Raw genomic sequence first — 21,767 nt, forward strand, 5'->3', positions numbered from 1 at the left:
AATAAAGTAATCCATGTACTCCCAACTTATTGAATCACTCTAGAGACAGCCTGATGGTGCTAGAATGTTTATTGTGCATTTTCATTAAAAACCCAATGCATTTCGAACTCTCATGAGTTCTTCCTCAGGGGTACCGTAATAAATCAAAAACGACTGTATGAACAATGAGTCCAGAGCACAAAGCATATACTGACTATAAATATTAACATTAACGAAAACCTCTCAAAATCTTTACCCATAACCCACCCTCTGCTGAATGCCCAGTAAACCCTAGCGTTAAATTAATCAAAGTGATCTGGAGTCCTCTCCTAACCCCTTATTCCTATAAACATCCTAAAATCAGAAAGTATTTTACTATAATTCATTCTACTTAATTCCCAAGTGATCATAACTATAAAGCAAAGGCACGATATCGTAAAAATGCTCTCCCCTTTCCCCATGCTGTTCTGTCATCTGTAAAAATACAGCGATGACCTCTTTACCTCGCTACTGATGCCGGTAGCTCCAAATATACGTGTCTTATTGCGTGTGCAACAAAAAAAGAAAGAATCAACCTTCCGCCCACCAGAATCTTCTTTAAATCCTACTCGCGCATGTGTGCCAAATAAACCCTTGATTAAACCCATAACCCCGTGACCTCCTCAATTCTCAGTGCTGGATCGTGCAAAAACTCACATTCCCATCAAACACTACTACGGTGCTCAAAAGCTATGAACCAAACTGAAAATAACTGCTTTCCAACTTTTCATAATCAGCAATGAATAAATGAATCTAAAACAATATTACAAATACTTGCTGCATAGGCAACCTTTTAGAAAGTTGGCATTTTCTTATTCTAACCATTCAGTGCCTGAAGCCTGTTTCTGGGCACATGATTAGATGTAGCTGGCAGGTGGTCTTTGTGTATTGCTCCCAGACAGTGAGACAAAGGGAAGCCAGGTGTTGAGAGGATGGGCAACTTTGACATAATTAGGGGGAGCAGCTGTCACCTACCACCTATCGCAAAGGCTCTGCCTGAGCACTCTCACAAAGAGTTTGTCACTAGTCTTTTGTGACCCCAGACAAACTGGGCCCAGAGCAAGGAGAATGGGAAGCCTAGCACCTCAGTTGGGTTGAATCCTTTAGAAACTTCTCCTACTTCAGAGTGGGCACCAAGTATAAATATTAGACCTTGGACCCCAACTCTTCAGCATACATCTGTGCCTGTGGGAGACTCAGAAGAAGGACTGCTGTGCTGCAAGATGTTACAATGCTGCCCTGCTTTGCTGCCCTTCTTCCCTCCTGCCTGAATGAGAGGGACTGGACCTGCATCTTGGACCCATGCCCACCATAGTGACTCCAAGGGCTAGGTGGCTGGCCTCCTGATCAGACCCTTAGTGACATAAGAGGCTCCAATAACCATAAACCCAGCATCTGGACACTGCCAGCTGTGAGTTTTGCCCTCCAAAGTGGTGCCACCCCAGTCCTTGACCCTTGGAAGTGGACCTGAAGGTGCTCTGCCATCCCAGCTGTGGCCCCAGCAGAACCTACAGAGAGCAACACATCGCCTCACAAGACTTAGCATTGGAACCCCTGCGCAATTCATCTCAGCACAGGACTTCAGTTTACAGACCTGAAACTCATCAGAACTGCTGATGCGTGATGCAGCTCAATGCAAGGTCCTTGCATAGTCCACCAGCTCACTGGAACCACTGCAGCATGATGCATCTCTACACAAGGACCTCGTATCGCCCAATGCACGTCCTCCACGCAAAGATCTCTCATAGATTCCCAGATCTGCCACTGCTTGATGCATCTCCACGCAAGGAACTCACATCACCTCTGCAGTGCAACGTATCCTTGACATAGGACTCCATATCACTCCACAACAAGCCTTTAAGGTACTTTGTTCAGTGTGCCTAACTGTGTTCCTGCAGCCAGTCCATAATCCATCGTGGTCAGCCTGAAATTGTGACTTTATCCTGGTTTAGCATGACCAGACAAACACAATTGATGCTTTGTGCTAGTTTTACTTAAATCTTTAAAATTGCATATCCATGAGTCTGTTGATTGAAGTTTTTGAGTTTAGGTCTTAAATTATTTATTATATTTGACTCTATGTTTCTATATTGATGTGGGATTTTCCTTGTGCTGTATTTAAGTGTATTACTCTGCAAATTGATGCACACATACTTTACACATTGCTTCTAAATCTGTGTCAAGCTATGAGAGGGTTAAGGACAGGTTAATTTGTAATTTACATTTGACTTCACTCTGACAAGGAACGTGGTTGCTGCTTGAGTAGGGTTCCACCCGCCTCAATCAGTAACCCAATGTCTTACATTAGTGTTCAGCAGTGAGGATTAGGACTTGTGATTGTGCAGTGATCAAACAGTGATATTATGTTACTAAAAAGTAATCTGAGACCAATTTGAGCCATTTAAAATTCTCTCTGGTTCTCCTTTTTCTAAATTTGTGTTCCCTACCTATTTGTCTTATGCACCCAAGTATACAACGAATTAATGGTTGAACTGCTTGAATTTTTCTCAGCTATTGGTAATTGATCAAGCAGTATTATAATCCAATTATTATTTTACACACCATGCAACCTCAGTTTGGACCCAGCCAAATGAAACTCAGTCCTTACCAAGCTCCAATAATGACAGTCCCGACTGAACTGCAAGACGAGGTCCTACTTAAACGAAACCACACATAACCCAAGACCGGTTTCACCCTAATTAGGGCTCATCAGTTGGGTATAGATCGGTTCCAGTGATGCAGTGTCCACAAGACCCATGGATGGGCATACCCGTCCAACTTAGGGTGTCACATTGCAGTATACAAAAAAGTGATGGATGGAATGCTTGAATTAATCTGAGCAACTGGTAATTACTCAGGGCAAAATTCCAGTCCATCATTATTTTGCACACCATGCCTCCTCAGTTGGGTCCCAGCCATACGCAAATCAGTCTTCACTCTGCTCCAATAGGAACAATCAAGAACAAACTTCCAGGCCAGGTCCTCCCTGAACCAGAATACAAGCATCTCAATACTGGTTTTGCCATAATTAGGGCTCATCAGTGGGGAATACCTTGGTTCCAGTCACATCAATTGCACTGGACCCACAACTGGGCATACTATTTTTTCGCTGAACGCTTTTCAAGGCAGGCTACCGTGACAAAAACATAAGACAGATTTCTATACTATTCCGTTTAGCTTCTTTTTGGGGTTTTGGCTGTGGATTTACTGTATTTCAATATGAGTTCTTTGATGCGTAAAACTAACTTAGAAACATACCTTTTCCCTGTCTGAAACTCCTAAAGACTACTTTACATGAATTTTCCAATGTCACTCAGCCTGGAGACCCTGAATGAGATCTGAAAACTGCTCACCGAACAGAGGTCTTGGTGTGGGAGGCATTTTTGTTCATTTGGCAGGACAATTTGGGCTGTTCCCAGGAAATTAATTCATTGGGAAGTGTCAGATCACACCAGAACAGGCCTCTTAATTTGCTCTCCGAGTCAGGCCGGTATCAATCCCAGTGGGAGGGTAGCTGGCCAAGATCTAGTTTAGAGTGGCCACAGAGGAGGGTCTGATCTTTATCCTGGCCTCATCTCTGGTTGGGAAGACAGGTTCTGCACATGGAGGGAAGTGTTTCATAACTTTGGATTTTAGGAGTGAGGTGAACTGTGGGTTTGTGTGCAGTAGAGCAGACAGGAACTGCTGCAAGAGTGAATAGGTTTTTCATAGGTAACATCTGTCCCATTAGTTAGAAAGGGTGAGGAGTCACCCTTACCTACATTCTAGCGTCAGGCATAAATGTGGCATCCCCCTGGCACCCTCTTGAGAATATATTATAGACCTTATGATGGGCTGAGGATTAAACAACCTGCTGGTTACAACCTAAGTAACCCTGAAGGCCTGGACCTGCTCCCTCTTGTACCTGGGGCAAAGAAATAGCTCAAAGGGTCATAAATCTGACCCACTGTACAAGCTACAGAGACAGCTACAAGAGACCTTTTCCTGCAAATGCAAGTTGAGTAGTTTTCACTGGGCCCACCCTGCACGGTGCAGTTGGCCACTGCTGGAGTGAGCACTGACCCCCAAGTTTCTGAGGTCCTGGAACCCTTGGCTATGTCAGCGCGGACTTCTACTACCAATCCTGAAACCCTAGAATTTAAAAACCTTTCCAAATTCAAAACCTGCCAAGATGATCTGCCAAGGTGGATTGTCGCTCGGCAGATTGAGGCTTCTCTCACTCTGAGCTTCTCCACAGCACCAAATCTGATTTAGCGGGACCCCACAGTGAAATGATATGCTCTTGTGGTGCCTCTTTGGCTACAGACTGCAACCAGACCCCACTAAAGGATTCTGAATTATGAAAAAGTGACTAAGTACGAACATAAAAATCTTGACTGGGTGAGACACCAAAAGTATGCCTGGCTAGATTTATTCCTGGATGAAAAATGTTAACTTCTGCCACTCAGAGCTTTCCATCCAAAAGCCACTAGGTTCACTGGGAACATGTCCAACAGCTTTCTGTTCTGTGGAGCACCTTCAGATACAGCATGCTGCATAGCCTCGCTGAAGATTTTAGGGTTCCATTTTTAAGACTAAATTCCAAGGTAAAACTCCATCTGGTCCGAACCATGTTTCTGTATCTGACCAGTGCTCTATTGTGGTTTCCTCTAATCCCATCTGGGTCATGGTCTACCACGACCAGTCGACTGCAATTGGTGTTCAACTCTTTTTGGCTCTATTTTTATTTAAAAATTCATATCGCTGGTTCCTTCTCTTTGGGTTTTTGGTGTTTTCATGTAATTTTATTTATTAAAACGTTCTCTTTCTTTCAAGTTTGATTTGGGATGTTCATTGTTTTTTGTTTTGACTTTATTACTGTTTTGGTACTGCATAAATGCTTTACACATTACCATATGTATGGCATGTCTGAACATTTTTGTTGTTGAGCCCAAGTTAATTTACTGACTTTGAGAGTTCACCATGACAAGAAGTGTAATTGTTACTCAAGGTGGCTAGTCACTCTTCTTGACAAATTACCCAATTTCTGATGGTATCTTTCCACACATATATCTCATTACTTGATCTCTCCATACAACATTCACTTTAATTTCTATCTCAAACAATTATTACAAAGTACCTATTGCAAATATATAAAAGGGTTTGCACTTCAAATATTCCAGTTGCACCCATTCTTTTCATCCTGTCTCAAACTGTGCTCAACCTCTCTGTCCGCTCTTATGCCACTTCTTCCTCTGTGTGCCTCTACAATTATCAGTTGGTTCTCTTAATGCTCCTAAACCACACCACAATCTTCAATTACATTACTGATTATTCTCACATTATTAATTACTTGATGTCTTATAGTTTACCCAGAAAGCACACATTTGTTCATGAACCATTTTCCCTACTTACACTAGACTTCTGTGTTCCAAAGAGTTTTATCCCATACAGAAATGTGTGAATGCATGCCTTTCATTTTTTAAATATGTATAGGATTTTATTGACATAGCGGTTCATTCATACTACATTATTCTCCGGGTGGATAACTGCCCACCATAATTAGCGATGCCCATCTGCCTTGCTAGGATCTCCCTGCATTGAATACAGAGCAATTTGCTGATATATTTGTTGGAGCACTTTCCAAAAATGTTGCTTCACTGGTACAAAATCCCATAGCTGGCGTTTTAAAGTAAAACAACAAATCTGTGGCTCTGATGTTCAAAGATATTCTTCCCTGGCTATTTGACAATTGTTTATTTTCCACGTCCTGCATGATAGTCCAAGGCAGGAAACCCTGGTGCTGGGTGTCCCACCCTAAACAAGGGGGACTAGCATTCACTATGATCTAGCAGCCCACTGGTGGACAGGCTTCCAGGTCAGAGGTTTCCAATGCCTGTAGGAACCATGCACTTCCCCATATATATATCCCATGCGGTAGCAGCAGGTTGGGTGATGGACCTTTCATTATTATTTGACAATATGCCCACATTTTGCCAGGCTTCAACGGAGACCCATTATTTTGCAAATTGTGAATACATTAAACATTAAAGGACAATTTGTTTCCAAGGAAGAATGAGTTTAAAAGGAATTGATTCAAGAAATTAAGCAATAAGTAATTTGGCTTCCCAACTCAGTGTAGTGAAGAGGGCCGAAAGAGAGTGGGTTAATAAATAAAGCTCACACCCCTTTCTTAGAGTGAATTCTACTATAGGATTTAACCTTGCACACATCAGACAAGCCAAACAGCGACTTGGGGTCTGATTTAGAGTTTGATGGACCCAGAAACACAAATGAGGCAGATATCTTGTCCACCTTGTTACAAATGCATTACATCCTAATGCACTTGTAGACAAGTGGGCAGGAGATCTGTTATACAAATAATACAATACATTTTGCGCAGTAATAATGTTTAGTGTGGTGCATAACAAGTCAAAGTGTAGTGAACAATAACATCAACGTAAAATGGTACAGTAAGAGATAAATGTACAAATAAATATCCTTGCATGTGCTGGGGTAAAATGTCTTACTTGCCATGGTTCCAAATTACTTAAGTTTGCACAGGTCCCCCGAATGAAAGGACTGGTATCTTTTTCACAGGACATTACATTTTGTAAAGCTGTAGCGATGGCATAAACTGCCATGTAAGTATTGTAAGTAATCCCCTGGTGGGAGGCATTGTAATAATTAGGCAGGTTCCTCAGCTTCTCATCTCCTGTGCATAGATTCTTGGAGCTAGCCTGGGAACCCAATTGATTGTGCTTGTCTGGCCATTCACAGGCAAAAGCGTCTTCCCAAAACTCATGAATGAAAATGTCATCTTGATACGTTGATGGGTGGATACTTCTGAGATATAGGTCAAATCCTGGCATTGCACCACCATGGATGGAAAACCCAATAGTGCCCGTGACTATGTCTGAGTACTTTGTTATAGACAGGAGGGCAGATGTGGACCAAGCCTCACTGGCTATCAAAACCTTTCCCTTCACATTCTGTCTTACCATCTCATCCAGAATGATGGCAAGGTCTGCATCAGGACAAAAGACAACAATGGCTGTGACAGTTGAGGCCCTGATCACTTGTGTGATGTGAAAGGCATTTCTATCAGTTTTTCCCAGGATAATGTTCAAAGAGAAAGCAATACAAACACCAGCTGTCATGAGTTCTTGCTTCACGATTTGAATGCCCTGTTGACCGTAATCACTGTCATCAGCCAGGAGGCCCACCCAGGTCCACCCAAAATGCAGTACCAACTGGGCGAGCCCAAGAGACTGGAAGTCATCGCTAGGGATGGTCCGGAAAAAGGAAGGGAACTGGTTCCTGTCACTCAGGAGTGGATTTGTTGAGAAATAACTTATCTGTGGCATAAATTAAGAAAGATGTATTTCAAAAAATTGCATTTGGTCCACAAAAAACAGAATAAAAAAGGCAGAATATTGGTACAAAATGCATTTTATAAATCTTAGTTCCTATTCTGTAGAGGTATGCAAACTACAGTAGGTATCTACTCAACATGATTCATATTGACAATGGGTCAACATGCCTTTTCAAGAAGAAAAGTGAAATAATGAAACATGATTTTTAAATATACATCCATCCAATTGGTAATTTTATTATGCATAATTAATTAAAATCATTGCATATGGTAGTCGTACAAAACAAAACACAATTTCTTAGTAATATAACATCTGTACATTTAAATTAAAAGAAATACTTTTTTAAAAATCAGAGGATATTATACAATTTTAAAAAGAGGAAAGGTTAATATTCTTAAAACGTGAAAGTAAGAGGAATTTGCAAATCATCCGAAGACTAATCACTGTTTCATTAGACTAATAGCAAATCTAATTGGATGTTTATTCTTTTCTCTGTAATATCCAAGAATTTTGTAAGGCGACAGTTTAGTTGAGTAACAGTTGGATTAAAACATAGAAGTATTGCTTATCTGCAAGTCCTCACACCATGCTGTATAAAAAAAGGTTTTAATAAGGATATCCTTATGTCTTTCAGTTTTTCGCATATACAGATGATGTGGGGAATATTCTCTTCACCTAGTCCACATAATCTACATTCACTGTTTTGTCCGGTTCGTTTCCATGGCGGTAGTAATGCTTTTATGGGTCCAACCCCCAATCTTAACTTCAAGAGTTTTTGTTTTGTATGTATCTTTATTCCTAAATTTAGATAGGATTGAGGGTTGCCATTTTTATAATTGTTTATAACTGTCCATCCATGAGTACGTTTTGACAATATTTCCTTATCCAGTGCGAGGGAGATGCTTTTTGTTGCTTTTGTCGCCAATTTTTTAAAAACATTGTGGGATACTGAAGTGTTCCAAAGATTCTCTAAGCCCAGTTTCTCAATTGAATCTTTAAGATATTTATTAGATGGGGATTTGTTCCGAGTTAATTCTATCCATAAAAGGTCATTTAAGGTGCCTTTTTCCGCTAGTCTGATTTTGTGCCAGCTTTTTGCGTAGGCTCCCATTCGCGCCACTGTTTGGTTTTGTACACCAAATTCCAGTCGGAGTTGGGCTGGAGAGACATATCTTGGAAGCTGGAATATCACACGATATGCTGTTGTTATAATATTATTTAGCGCTAGAGCGTCTCTCCCTCTCATTTGTTCACTCCCGTATAAGATTGTAGGCTGAAATTTAGCTCTCAATATTTTTAAGAAAGGTTCCAGGGAGAGGTCTGGTAGTTGGTTCTTCAGTGGTTTGAGTGCTAGGCAGGATGTCATACCTTTTTTCTATAAGGACTCCAGCTGTGGTTTGCACAAGTTGTTGTGGTCCAGGAGGATCCCCAGATATTTATAAGTAGTGGCTTGTTGTATTCTGTGCCCATCCAGGTACCATTTTGGCGAGGATTTTTTTGTGGTAATTCACTACCATAATTTTGGTTTTTGAATTATTTATGTTTAAGATGTTTCTCTTTGAAAATCTATTAGTTGTATCCAAAAGGCGCTGTAGGCCAGAGGAGCCCGGAGGGGGCCCTGACTGTTCTGAGACCAACCCTCGAGGTATCGTAGCCGGGCACTGGCGGGAGACTCCTCAGGGGAGGAACCTCGTATCTAGGATCGTACACTCGGCACCACACGACAAAGAGACACCACACCGGGAGTTCTTAAGAAAAAATCTTTATCAGATCGGAGTTGTCGGATCTTTATGATCAGCAAGGCAAATATATACAAGTGGAGCGTGGGCTCACCGAGTCTTTGAGGGGGGTAGGAGGTAGCGGGACAGTCTTTGGGGGATAGGGATCAAATGCAGGAGCGTACCCGGTGCGCAGCTCACAATCCTCGAGCTGGGGGATACACTTGTCGTCGTGGGGTCAGGCGGGACCAAGAGAGTCTGTGGGAGCCGCGAGTCACTCAGCAGGGCTCAAGTACAAGTTCGGAGGTCTTACGATCTTCAGGGAGCCGCGAGTCACTCAGCAGGGCTCAGGCACGAGTTCGGAGGTCTTACGATCTTCAGGGAGCCGCGAGTCACTCAGCAGGGCTCAAGCACAAGTTCGGAGGTCTTACGATCTTCAGGGAGCAGCGAGTCACTCAGCAGGGCTCAGGTGTTTCCAAAGGCGAATCTGCCGGACAGCCCCAGAGCACCCCTTGTTATAGGGCGACTCCTCTTTGATGTCCGGAGTCTGTGCAGGCAGGGGTCTTGTCACCTGGGGGTCGCTTGTCGGGGTTTCCCTGCCATTGTCTTTTGATCCTTTCAGAGCCGGGTTGGGAGGAGTCTCAGACACCCAGCAGGCATGGAGCCAGCCCTCGGGGAGGCCGGCGGGCCGATCGAAACCCACCTTCCCAGGGAAGCTCAGAGGTGTGATAGAAACTGCTCCTCCCTCTCTCATCCCAAGGGGGGTGCGATGTCCTCCAGCCGGAGTGGCGCCTCTAGGCCAGGGTCGCGCTGGGGCCGGGCGGCCATCTTGGTGCATGAAGTGGGCACGCGGTCCCGGTGTGGCCGAAAGGAGGCTATGTCACGAGGGCCGGGTCTAACACGCGTCCCCCCCAGCTGAAAGCTGGAGAGAACTACCCATCCTCTTGGGGGTTCTCTTCGCTGAGGCGGAAGAACCGGGAGAGGCCATCGGCGTTGGCGTGGTCAGTCCCAGGGCGATGTTCCACTGTGAAATCCATCCCCTGGAGGGAGATTGACCACCGCAGTAGCTTGGGGTTTTCTCCTCGCATCTGCATGAGCCATCGCAAGGGGAGATGGTCGGTTTGGACCTTGAAATGGGTGCCGAACAGGTACGAGCGTAACTTCTTGAGGGCCCAGACTACGGCGAACGCCTCGCGCTCGATGGTGCTCCATCTTTGTTCTCTGGGCAACAGCCTTCGGATGAGGAAGGCCACGGGTTGGTCTAGGCCTTGGTTATTCACCTGGGACAGGACGGCCCCAATTCCATGCTCGGAGGCGTCCGTTTGGACCACAAATTCCTTGGAATAGTCGGGGCCTGGAGGACTGGGGCAGTGCACATGGCCGCTTTCAGGGCATCGAACGCCTCTTGGCAGGCAGGGGTCCACTGCACTTTCTTGGGCTGTTTCTTAGGTGTGAGTCCCGTGAGGGGACCGACCAGGCTGCCGTAATTCCGGATGAATCTCCGATAGTAGCCCATGAGGCCCAGAAAGGCTCGGACCTCTGTCTGGGTAGTGGGGGTTTCCCAGGCTAGGATGGCGTCGATTTTGGGCTGGAGAGGGGCGACCTAACCGCTTCCGACCTGGTGCCCTAGGTAGGTTACCGACCCTTGCCCAATCTGGCACTTGCTGGCTTTCACGGTGAGGCCTGCCTGGCGCAGGGCGGTTAGCACCCTCCGGAGGTGCTGGAGGTGCTCACTCCATTCGGAACTAAAAACTGCAATATCGTCGAGATATGCAGCGCTGAATTTTTCCAGCCCGGCCAGGACTCTATTTACCAGTCGCTGGAAGGTGGCCGGGGCATTTTTCATCCCGAAGGGCATCACGCGAAAGCGATAGTGCCCATCCGGGGTGGAGAAGGCGGACCGCTCCTTGGCTCCTTCTGTGAGCGCAATTTGCCGGTAGCCGCAGGTGAGATCAAAGGTGCTGAGGAACCGAGCAGCCCCGAGTCGGTCAATGAGCTCGTCGGCTCGGGGAATGGGGTGGGCATCGGCTCGGGTGACTTCATTGAGTCCTCGGTAGTCCACGCAGAAGCGGAGCTCTGGGGCGACACCGGGGGCAGCTGCTTTCGGGACCAGGACCACGGGGCTGGCCCAGGGACTGTCTGAGGGTTCGATCACTCCCAAGGTCAACATCTTCGAGACCTCGGCCTGAATGCAGGACCGGACTCGATCAGGGACTCTGTAGGCTCGGTGTTTCACCGGTGGGCTGTCTCCGGTGTCCACGTCATGGACACACCAGTCGGTGACTTTGGGGACCAGGGAGAAGAGGTCGGAAAACTGCCCTAGGAGCTGGCGACAATCCTCACGTTGCTGGGAAGTGAGGGAGGGGGAGAGGTTCACTTCTTCTACGGAGCCGTCTTTGGTGCACAGGAGATCCGGGAGAGGATCCGACTCCTCCTCGGACCTGTCATCAGTGGCCAGTAGGAGGCTCAGCTCCGTCCGCACAAAGTGGGGCTTGAGGCGGTTCACGTGGAGGACCCGGAGGGGGTCCCGTGGTGACTGGACGTCCACCAAGTACGTGACCTGGCTCTTCCGCTCAACCACTTTGAAGGGCCCGGTCCATTTATCCTGGAGGGCGCAGGGTTTCACAGGGGCCATGACCCATACCTGCTGGCCCGGCTGAAACTCGACCAGAGTGGCATTCTGGTCGTACCAGCGCTTCATCTCCTCCTGGCTCGCCTCCAGGTTGGCCTCGGCCATCTCTCGGAACTTCCTAGTCTGGTTCCGGAGGGTCAGGACGTATCGGAACACATCTCGGGGGGGGCCTCGGGGCGCCGCCTCCCACCCTTCCTTGACCAGGCTGAGGGGCCCCCTGATGGGGTGCCCATAGAGCAACTCAAAAGGACTGAACCCCAAGGATTTCTGGGGAACTTCTCGGTAGGCGAATAGGAGGCAGGGGAGCAGGACGTCCCACTTACGTCGGAGGGGCTCTTCGAAGCCCGCGATCATCCCCTTCAGAGTCCGGTTAAACCGCTCTGCCAGGCCGTTCCCTTGGGGGTGGTACGGGGTGGTGAATTTATAGGACACCCCGCATTGTTGCCACAAGGACGTCATGTATCTGGAGATGAAGTTGGTACCGCGATCGCTCACGACCTCGCGGGGAAAACCCATGCGGGAGAAGATTCCCATCAACGCCCGGCCCACCACGGGGGCTGTGACGGTGCGCAGGGGGATGGCTTCAGGGTATCGGGTGGCATGGTCTACCAGGACGAGGATAAAGCGGTGTCCTTGGGAGGTTGGGGGGTCCAGAGGCCCCACGATGTCGATCCCGACCCGCTCAAAAGGGGTACTGACGACACTGAAGGGTTGGAGGGGAGCCTTGCGCTTTCCTCCACTCTTCCCACTGGCCTGGCACGTGGGACAGGACATGCAGTGGGCTTCTACATCGGCCTTCATTCTGGGCCAGTAGAAGTGAGTCACGAGGCGACTGTAGGTTTTGTCCTGGCCCAAGTGGCCTGCGAGGGGAACGTCGTGGGCCAAGCCCAGGAGGAGGTTTCGGAAGCGTAGGGGTACTACCAGCACCCGGCCGGATCCCAGCTCCACCGACTTCTGCTCGCTGTACAAAAGGTCATCCTCCCAGTACACCCGGTGCATCCCAGTCTGGTCGCCCGCAGCCTGGGCCTCTGCCTGTTGCCGGGGCCCGACCAGGGACGGACAGGTAGCCTGCTCACGGCAGAACTCCTCTCGGGAGGGGCACCCCTTGTGGCGCCACAGGGCCAGTTCGGGCAGATCGCTTAACTCGGTGACCTGGGCGGAGTCGGAAGGTGGGGGTTCATCACTGGCGATCGACCTATCTTGTGGGGGGATGTGGGGACCCTCGGCGGGGACCATCCTATCTTCCGTGGTCGGGCGTCGTCGACTTCCCCCAGGGGGGTCAGTCGGGCCGCCATGGATCGGGTGGTGGCGCACACCCACTCCGGGAGGCCCATCATCCCTAGGTGGGTCTTGCGCTCGACTTGTTTCCAGGGGGAACTTTGCAGGTCGTTCCCCAGGAGACAGTCGACTGGCTGGGAGGTCCTAACTGCGACTTTCAGTTTACCGACCACCCCTCCCCACTCAAAAGGCACCAGGGCTACTTTACACAGACTTTCCGTGTTGTCTGCTGAAATGACCGGGCAAAAGACATTGGGGAGGACCTGGTCTTCGTGGACTAAATGACTGAGGACCCCGGTGATGCTGGCCCCGGTGTCATGGAGGGCTTCTACTTGGTGGCCATTGATTGTTACGAGTTGCCCATATTTCTTCGTGTTGGAGGGCAGGAGGCTGCCAGGGACCATTTCTCTATCTCCTAAGGATACTAGGGCCATGGCTGCGGGTTCCCACTCTACGGTCTCCTCAACCTCCTCCCCCAGTGCTACATTGGCTATCTGTCTAGCGGGGGGTGCTGCCTGGGTGGTGTGTGGGGCCATGGGGCATTCAGGGTCGTTGGCGTAATGCCCGGGCTTCTGACAACGGAAACAAGTGATGGTCACCCGGTGCCCCCGTCTCAGGGGGGAGCCGGATACAGCTGGTGGGGGTGCCAGGAAAGGCGGAGGTTGGGTCTTCGGGGGACTAGACTGGGACTCTCTCTGCCCTCCCTGGTTTCCCCCCCCTCTCTGGCGGGGTGGTCCCTGACTGGCTCGGGGGTACTCTCCTACAGGGCCCCGGGTGTTGGTCCAGCGATCCGCCTCGACAGCCAGCTTTCTCGGATCCGTGAGCTTGCTGTCGAGCAGATGCTGGCGTAGTTCCACAAAGCAGTTTGCAGCCAGGTGTTCCCACAACATAAGGTCTGTTAGTTCTTCCAGGGTGGTTACCTTGCTGCCCTTGATCCACCCATCGAACGCGCGGCTGAAAAAGTTCACATATTCCACCCAGGTGGTACCCGGGATCTTCCTGCAGTCCCGGAACCGCTGGCGGTACATCTCCGGGGTGAGGCCATACCTTGTGAGGAGGGCCTCCTTCATGTGGTCATAGGAGGTCTGCATGGAGGTTGGCAGGTCGAGCAGGGTGTCTCTCCCTTCGCTCAGGAATCGTCCCCACAACCCGGCCCCCCAATCCTTCTGCGGGACCCGATGGGAGGCCATGGCGACCTCGTAGGCCCGGAACCACTGTTGAATGTCATCGTTTTTGTAATATTCTTTGACCACATCCTTGGGGATGTGGACCTTCTGCTCTGCCGGGGATGCCGCCTCTCGGTTCCCCGGGGGCCGCGCTCCGTCGCTTTTTGCTTTCAGCTCCATTTCCTTCAAGCTGCGTTCATGTTCCAGTTGAAGTCTCCTTCCTTCGTGTTCCCGTTGGAGTTTCTTCTCTTCTAGTTCTCCCTGCACTCGCAGCTGTTCTACCGCTAGCTTTTTCTCGGCTAATTTCAACTCGCCCTCAATTTTGAGTTTGGCTAATTCGAGTTCGTGATGGCGACTTCTTTCTCTGTCTGCGAGTTCCTCCGGGGATAGGCCCCCGTCTGGTACGAAGCCTCACACCTGATTGCTGCTGCGTTCTCCTTGGGAGGGTCCAGCTTCGTCGTGGGGCTCCCCCGCTTCGTCTGGGCGGGAGGCTCCAGAATCCACCCAAGCTTTCAGTGCCTTTTGCATATCTTCTTTGGTGTTGAGACCAGTGGTAGCGATTCTGAGTTCCTTACAGAATTGCTTCAGTTCTTTGTGTGTATACTCTTCCAGCTATTCCACCTGGAACACGGTACTGGTGTCGTTTTCTGTGAGAACCACGGCGTTTGCTTCTGCCATCTTTGTCGGTAGTGCGTCAGCCGTTCATGGTACGATCTCTAGATTATGGGCCCGAATCCCGTCGCTTGCCACCAATGTCAGAAGGCGACCACAGAGGGGGCCCTGACTGTCCTGAGACCCACCCTCGGGGTATCGTAACCGGGCACTGGCGGGAGATTCCTCAGGTGAGCAATCTCGTATCTAGGATCGTACACTCGGCACCACACGACAAAGAAACACCACACCGGGAGTTCTTAAGAATAAATCTTTATCAGATCGGAGTTGTCGGATCTTTATGATCAGCAAGGCAAATATATACAAGTGGAGCGTGGGCTCATCGAGTCTTTGAGGGGGGTAGGAGGTAGCGGGACAGTCTTTGGGGGATAGGGATCAAATGCAGGAGCGTACCCGGCGCGCAGCTCACAATCCTCGAGCTGGGGGATACACTTGTCGTCGTGGGGTCCGGCGGGACCAAGAGAGTCTGTGGGAGCCGCGAGTCACTCAGCAGGGCTCAAGTACAAGTTCGGAGGTCTTACGATCTTCAGGGAGCCGCGAGTCACTCAGCAGGGCTCAGGCACCAGTTCGGAGGTCTTACGATCTTCAGGGAGCCGCGAGTCACTCAGCAGGGCTCAAGCACAAGTTCGGAGGTCTTACGATCTTCAGGGAGCCGCGAGTCACTCAGCAGGGCTCAGGTGTTTCCAAAGGCGAATCTGCCGGACAGCCCCAGAGCACCCCTTGTTATAGGGCGACTCCTCTTTGATGTCCGGAGTCTGTGCAGGCAGGGGTCTTGTCACCTGGGGGTCGCTTGTCGGGATTTCCCTGCCATTGTCTTTTTATCCTTTCAGGGCCGTGTTGGGAGGAGTCCCAGACACCCAGCAGGCATGGAGCCAGCCCTCGGGGAGGCCGGCGGGCCGATCGAAACCCACCTTCCCAGGGAAGCTCAGAGGTGTGATAGAAACTGCTCCTCCCTCTCTCATCCCAAGGGGGGCGCGATGTCCTCCAGCCGGAGTGGCGCCTCTAGGCCAGGGTCGCGCTGGGGCCGGGCGGCCATCTTGGTGCATGAAGTGGGCACGCGGACCCGGTGTGGCCGAAAGGAGGCTATGTCACGAGGGCCGGGTCTAACACCACTAACCTTATCATTTTCTGTTGCTGTCTCTCACACAGGTACAACATTGCTCAGTTGAACTCGCTCAACAATCACTGTCTCATATGCTCCTGGCTCCTCACTCCATTAGTGCACAGACTCGCTCACACTCTTAGATCAGGAATAGGCATGTGATGCAGATCTCACAAAGAACAGATACACTTGGGAGTAAAATTCCTGGAATGTCATCTTGATCAATCGGTGGGACATACCAGCCAGCCATCAATCCTAAGATGGTGGATGTTCAGGCCGAGATTTACTAAGATTTTGAGTCTGGGTTGCATCAATTTTTGGTGCAGCACCGATGCAAAATCTATTTTGGGATTTGCAAGGACTGGCAATGCCCAATTTGCATGGCTTTTCATGGGTTTGAAAAAAAAACTTTTGCATTATCCTGCGTTTGTGTAGCCTTAGATGGGTGGAAGATGGGTGTTGCATACATCCACCCATGTATTTTAATGGAAACCAATATTGACAAAGTCTTGTAAACATGGGTTTGTGCAAAAATAGTGCACCTACCAGTGGCTGGTGTAGTAGGAAGAAATGTCTTTCTTTTTTTTCTGTGCATATGTGCTGAAATTTGCAGCACACATACATAGAGGAATTATCCTCAATTTATAGTTTTTGTGCAGGATGATATCCCTTACTGTACAAAAACAATCCTGACCACAATGCTTGCACTCTTGCTACATGACACAAGGGTGTCTGCATTGGTGCTAGGCAGCCACAAGTCCACCAGCACTAGGACAGACCAGAACTGTACCATATTTTTGTAAATATGCAGGGTTCTGCTATCTCCCTTTCATTTAATGCAGTGACACAACTTCTCTTGCTGTGCGAATTTGAGTAAATCTTAGTAAATCCAGGCCGTCGTGTGTGCCTAAGCTAAGCTTTGAAATAACTGGTAGTAGGATTCAGAGGTTTCTACAAGTGTTTGCATTTTATTGAAAGAGAGGTTTCTATTAGTATCAGTGGTCAATATTTTAGTAGACTCACCTGGGGGATCCTGTAGAGTCCCAGCACTTGTGCCATAAGTATTGAGCGCGTGGACCCAGAGTCACCCACAATGGCCACGAGCGGTGGTTTCTCAATGCACCGGTAGTTTGCAATGGTCTCCTCTTGACCTGTCAGCATCCACATTGTTCCCTCGAGCACCCTCTGCAGTGACCTGCAGGAGTCATAAATCCAGAATCCCAAGGTCATGTTGGGCAGCAGGTCAGGATTATTGTTGATCTCCTCAATGGCAAAGGTCATGCCTTGTAGCCACTGATAATCCAGGGATCCAAACCTAGGGCACTCAAAAGGTCAAACATGTCATCAGGAGGGCCAAGCACAAAAGTTGGACAAATGAGCGAAAGACATGCTATATTGGTATGGGGTATGGTGATATAAAGGTATATGGACATGTATTCTAAGAAAGAGCTCAATAGTGAAACATATACATTGAGGGTTATGTGTTGAGACAAACACAAAGCTTTACCAATGTACCTAATTTCAGACAGAGACCTCATCAAGCCTCTACCAATTATCCTCAATAATGTCCTGGAATAATCTAGCTATTCTCGCATTAGGAGCCAAAAACAGGTCAGCCGGTGCACCTCATTCCAGCCAGCCGCTTCACTCTACTTTAGATGTGAAACCATCTGGCAAAATCCAGCCACTGCTCTGCCTGTGCATCTCAATCTTGCCAGCAGATCAATTGATATTCCAGAACAGTAGGTTCTGACAATGAACCGTAATCATACCGTACAGTACCACTGCTATTGCTGTCTTGAGCACCTCATCTAGGCCTCTTAATGTTCATGGACTGCAGCAGCCACTGTATTTTGGTACATGGTTCATGCCAACAAAATGTAGAACTTCACTCATTTATGAGTCAGACACAGATTGGTGGAAATACCTGCAGCTGAACGTCACCTCTCAATCACATCTGAGCTCCTGTTAGAACCCTCACAACCTCCATTTAAACACCTAAACTCCCCTCAAACAGCTGCAGGCCTCTACAATGTCAATCGGAAATAAAGTAGCATCAAATTCAACTGATTTTAATCATTCAGGGCCAGAAGACAAGTGTTTTTCTGACGTGGGCCAATCAGTCAAAAGCAAAAATTGTCTCAAAAACCAAAACTTCAAGCCTAGGTGCTCATTCAACTCTGCAGACAACCACCATTGGTAACCGCAGCTGACCTACCAAGAGGACTTGCTGTGCGAAAGACTGCTGGGTAAATTTATTGCATCTGTTACAATGCTTTTCTCAGCAATTGAGCAGGGGCTAAAAGCCTTGAAAAACTATGCGTGCAACCGTTTCATACGCCATCAACACTCACCTCCCTTGAAGTTTCACGAGGCAACCAACCCATAGCATTAAGCAGGCTGGTAGGGCATCACTTTGCAACAACGGCACTGCTGGTGGTATCAGCCCCTCTAAAAGAAAGCTACCATCTGCCCTCCACCAGTCTCCAAGCATGTACATCAGGATAGAAAAGAGACTTCTAGTTCTGGGTGGGTTCAGGAGTTTGGAAGTGCTACATCCATAGTCAACTTGTCTCAACACCATGCACACGTCAGGCCACTGGAGAGGGCAGTTAAATGTATAAGGAATCTAAGTGTGACTTCTCAGGCTCCAAATAGCGATGTCATTGGTTTAACCCCAGCTGCCCATATGTAGTGGTAATGACTCACATTCCTCCCCTGCCTCAGCATGCAGTTGAATACATTTTGCAGTTTATGAATAAGGTTTTGCACTGCCTTCATCTCAAAATGGATTTTGCCTTCTGAAAAGTTAATGATATTTTGATGGTTCGCAGACCCATTACAGAAAAACCAAGAGGGATATTGATAATTAACTTTAGGCATTTTAGGCTACTGCACAACCTGGGGCCTTATTACACAAAATATGCATTTTCATTTTTTGCACCGGGTGCACCTTTTTTTAAAGGTCCACTCAGCACAAACAATGAAAATGCACCACGTTTTGACGAATGTGCTGCTTTCAAGGTAGCTGTAAACTCATGCTGCCCTGGGGGCAGCGCATACAGGTGAAAATGGAGCGGATGCTTTAAAGCCGCTCTGTGTTTTCACAGGGCAGGCGACAACCTGCCTGCACTTTGAAGGGGGATTAGAGATCACCTTGCAGGCAGATGCAGTGAGTGACTGCACCTGCCTGTTAGGGAATGTCTGAGGGGGTCCATAGGAACCATTTTACCTCTGCAGAGTGCTGCCATCAGGGGTGCACTGACAGTGCACCACCTTTTAGATGGCACACTGTCACTTGAACTCCTTAGAGATTATTTTGCTCTGCACCTTTGTCTGTAACACAGCAAGGGAGCAGAGGCAAGGGGATTCCTCATTTGCATGGGGCACACCCCAATGCAAATGAAGGAATGCCCTCTGAAGATAGCACTGGCGATTGATGTGTGCCAGCGCTATCAGTATTACAGAAGGGGCAGCTCAAGTGTCTGCGCCTGTTGTGCCCCTGGGGCATTTGTATAATACGGCCCCAGTTCAACAAATGCATTCTCATGCACTGGGAAGCATGTAAATGCTTACCCTGAGCACAGAGGTGTTTCAGTGAGAAGACATACCGCGAATAGATGCCTTCTTTCTTCTCAATCATCTATGACGTGAAACTTATCTATTCTAGCTTTTGTGTTGGCATGGACTCTCTACAGTGTCTGAATTGCCACTCACTGTGCCACTTGCTCAACGTTCTGCATATGCCAGCCCAGCATGACCTTGTTCTGCTCTTATTACTTATGATGTTGGTTGTTTGTTCACTCCCACATCATCATTGCCTTAGATCACAGTTTACCAGTTCCTATTATTACACAGTTTAAGGCCAAAGGGATTGCATGCAACACCTTAAGAAGTACTGTGTTTATTAATAAAACCGTGCCCTACAGATCCCACAAAAACTGTGGTGCCAGAATATTCTTGTCAGCATATATTGTCTAAACATTATGTAGCCTAGTTGGAGTTAAAATAAGATCTACACCCAATGGGACAATGTTTTTGTGAATGATATTTAGGACACAATATTTATGGCAGAAGATATTTCTGTAAACTATATGTCGCCATAGAACCTGCAGCACCTTAGAGGGCCCGCTACAGATAGCAACACCTGTTTATTGCACCCAGAATTATATGCAATACTCCAACGAGTCAGTCGTTGCTCAAGATACAATGCATTTTTTTGTCAGTCTTACTCAGTTGACCTGGTCTTATTGGTAGCGTTCTTCCAGACCTTTTCAGTTCAGTATCGTTAAACTTGTCCCTTTAACCAGCTTTTTATCTTTAATGGTCAAAGATTAGTTCCAAACCCTCTTCAAATAATACATGGTGTGAAACTAGTGCAGATTACTTTGTAAAGCTGTTTGAAACCAGCTTCAATATGTGATATATATCATGCGATGTATATCATGGCGATAATAAGCCATCATAATGATATATCATATATCATGGCTGTATTTTTCAGTAGGAGAGGACCAAATTATGCGGAAAGTTTCACTAAACTATATGGCACGAAAATAACTATGCAACAAAAGCGGCACATTGTGAGATAGTACTCATTATTTTGGCATTTATACCCAGGTTACCACTCTCCTGGCAAAGGTTTTAACTCCTCATTAGGACCGGTTTAGCACATAAACATAACAATAAGCAACGGGAAAGTGACCTCGCAACCTTTGCAAAGAGTCTTTCACTGCAGGGCAACACTCGTGCCTTGTTTTAATTAATTGTGCATCTGTTTGAGCTAGAAACAAACATTTTTTGCTTAAAATCTGAATATTGCGCAGCGGATGAAGGATTGAGAGACAAATCCATAATTATGCAGAAAAGGTCACGGCTGAAAAGGTGCCAGCAAATTAACGGGGAGAGCCAAGCAGCAGCCGAGTCAGGGGTCTGGCTCAGATGCTAGAGCCCATACGCGAGCCCAGCCCTGAAAATATCTTCTATGTAAATTACACAACAATCAATGCATAAAACATGGTAAAGTCTCTTCAAAATTCAAAAAAGTGTTTTTATTTAATATGTGAAAACGTTACCATTAATAAGGTACATTATAGCACTGGGCTTTGAAGTGCTTATTGGAAGTAAATGTTTTGTACAACTTGTAGGTTGAACTTGGTTTGCTGACATGGTTTGCAAAGGAAATCATCGCGCACATCAGGCATCAACAAAGAGGTTTCATATTGATGGATGAAATGCAGGAGAAAATGTTGATGGTGCCATCAGTTTCGTTCAATGCAAATATTTTCTATATTCTCCTGCCTTTCTCATCTCTGTAGGATCAATAGCACTTTTGAGAGAAACCTTCTGCACGTGTTGCGGATCACACCTCCCCCTTATATGTTAGAAAAGTGCACCAACGAATAAGTAAGATTCTTTGACTTACCTTAGTTAAGGGTGCCCTGATACGTCTGCATCACGGCAATGACAGCGCTCTGGTACTCACGCCCTTTAGCACGCAGTCTTAACAAAGACCTGCCTTTACAATGCAGTCACTCCCCTGACTGCAACGTTACCACACAACCCTTTACCACGAGAGCCATTACAACAACTTGCTTTAGGGGGAACATTGTTGGACTGGAGTTTGGATTTTAAGGCCAACACCTTCCCTACTGATACAATGACTGGAGTTGGAATAGTAACTTATACTATTCCAAAGTCCAGCGCCCCCTAAGGCAAGTCTTTGTAACAACTTGCTTGGTAAAGAAGCATGTGGTAATATCGCAGTCGGGGTAGTGACTGTATTGTAAAGGCATGGATGGTAAAGTTGCAGTTGTGAGTGCGTTAAAA

The 21,767-nt window shown here is 47.6% G+C and overlaps 1 protein-coding gene across 1 annotated transcript in view; it reads right to left on the minus strand.

Annotated features, from left to right (window-relative positions):
* Nucleotides 1-21,767, minus strand: part of LOC146782713 (extracellular calcium-sensing receptor-like) — a 44,925-nt gene that overhangs the window by 13,980 nt on the left and 9,178 nt on the right. Inside the window, exons 2-3 of the mRNA XM_085637201.1 lie at nucleotides 16,965-17,264; nucleotides 6,528-7,355 (exon numbers count right to left, since the gene is read on the minus strand). Of these exons, the coding sequence (XP_085493327.1) occupies nucleotides 6,528-7,355; nucleotides 16,965-17,264 (1,128 nt within the window). The remainder of the gene's footprint in view (nucleotides 1-6,527; nucleotides 7,356-16,964; nucleotides 17,265-21,767) is intronic.

The sequence above is a fragment of the Triturus cristatus genome, chromosome 12 (genome assembly GCF_964204655.1).
Source record: "Triturus cristatus chromosome 12, aTriCri1.1, whole genome shotgun sequence".
In the NCBI taxonomy this organism is placed as follows: Eukaryota; Metazoa; Chordata; class Amphibia; order Caudata; family Salamandridae; genus Triturus; species Triturus cristatus.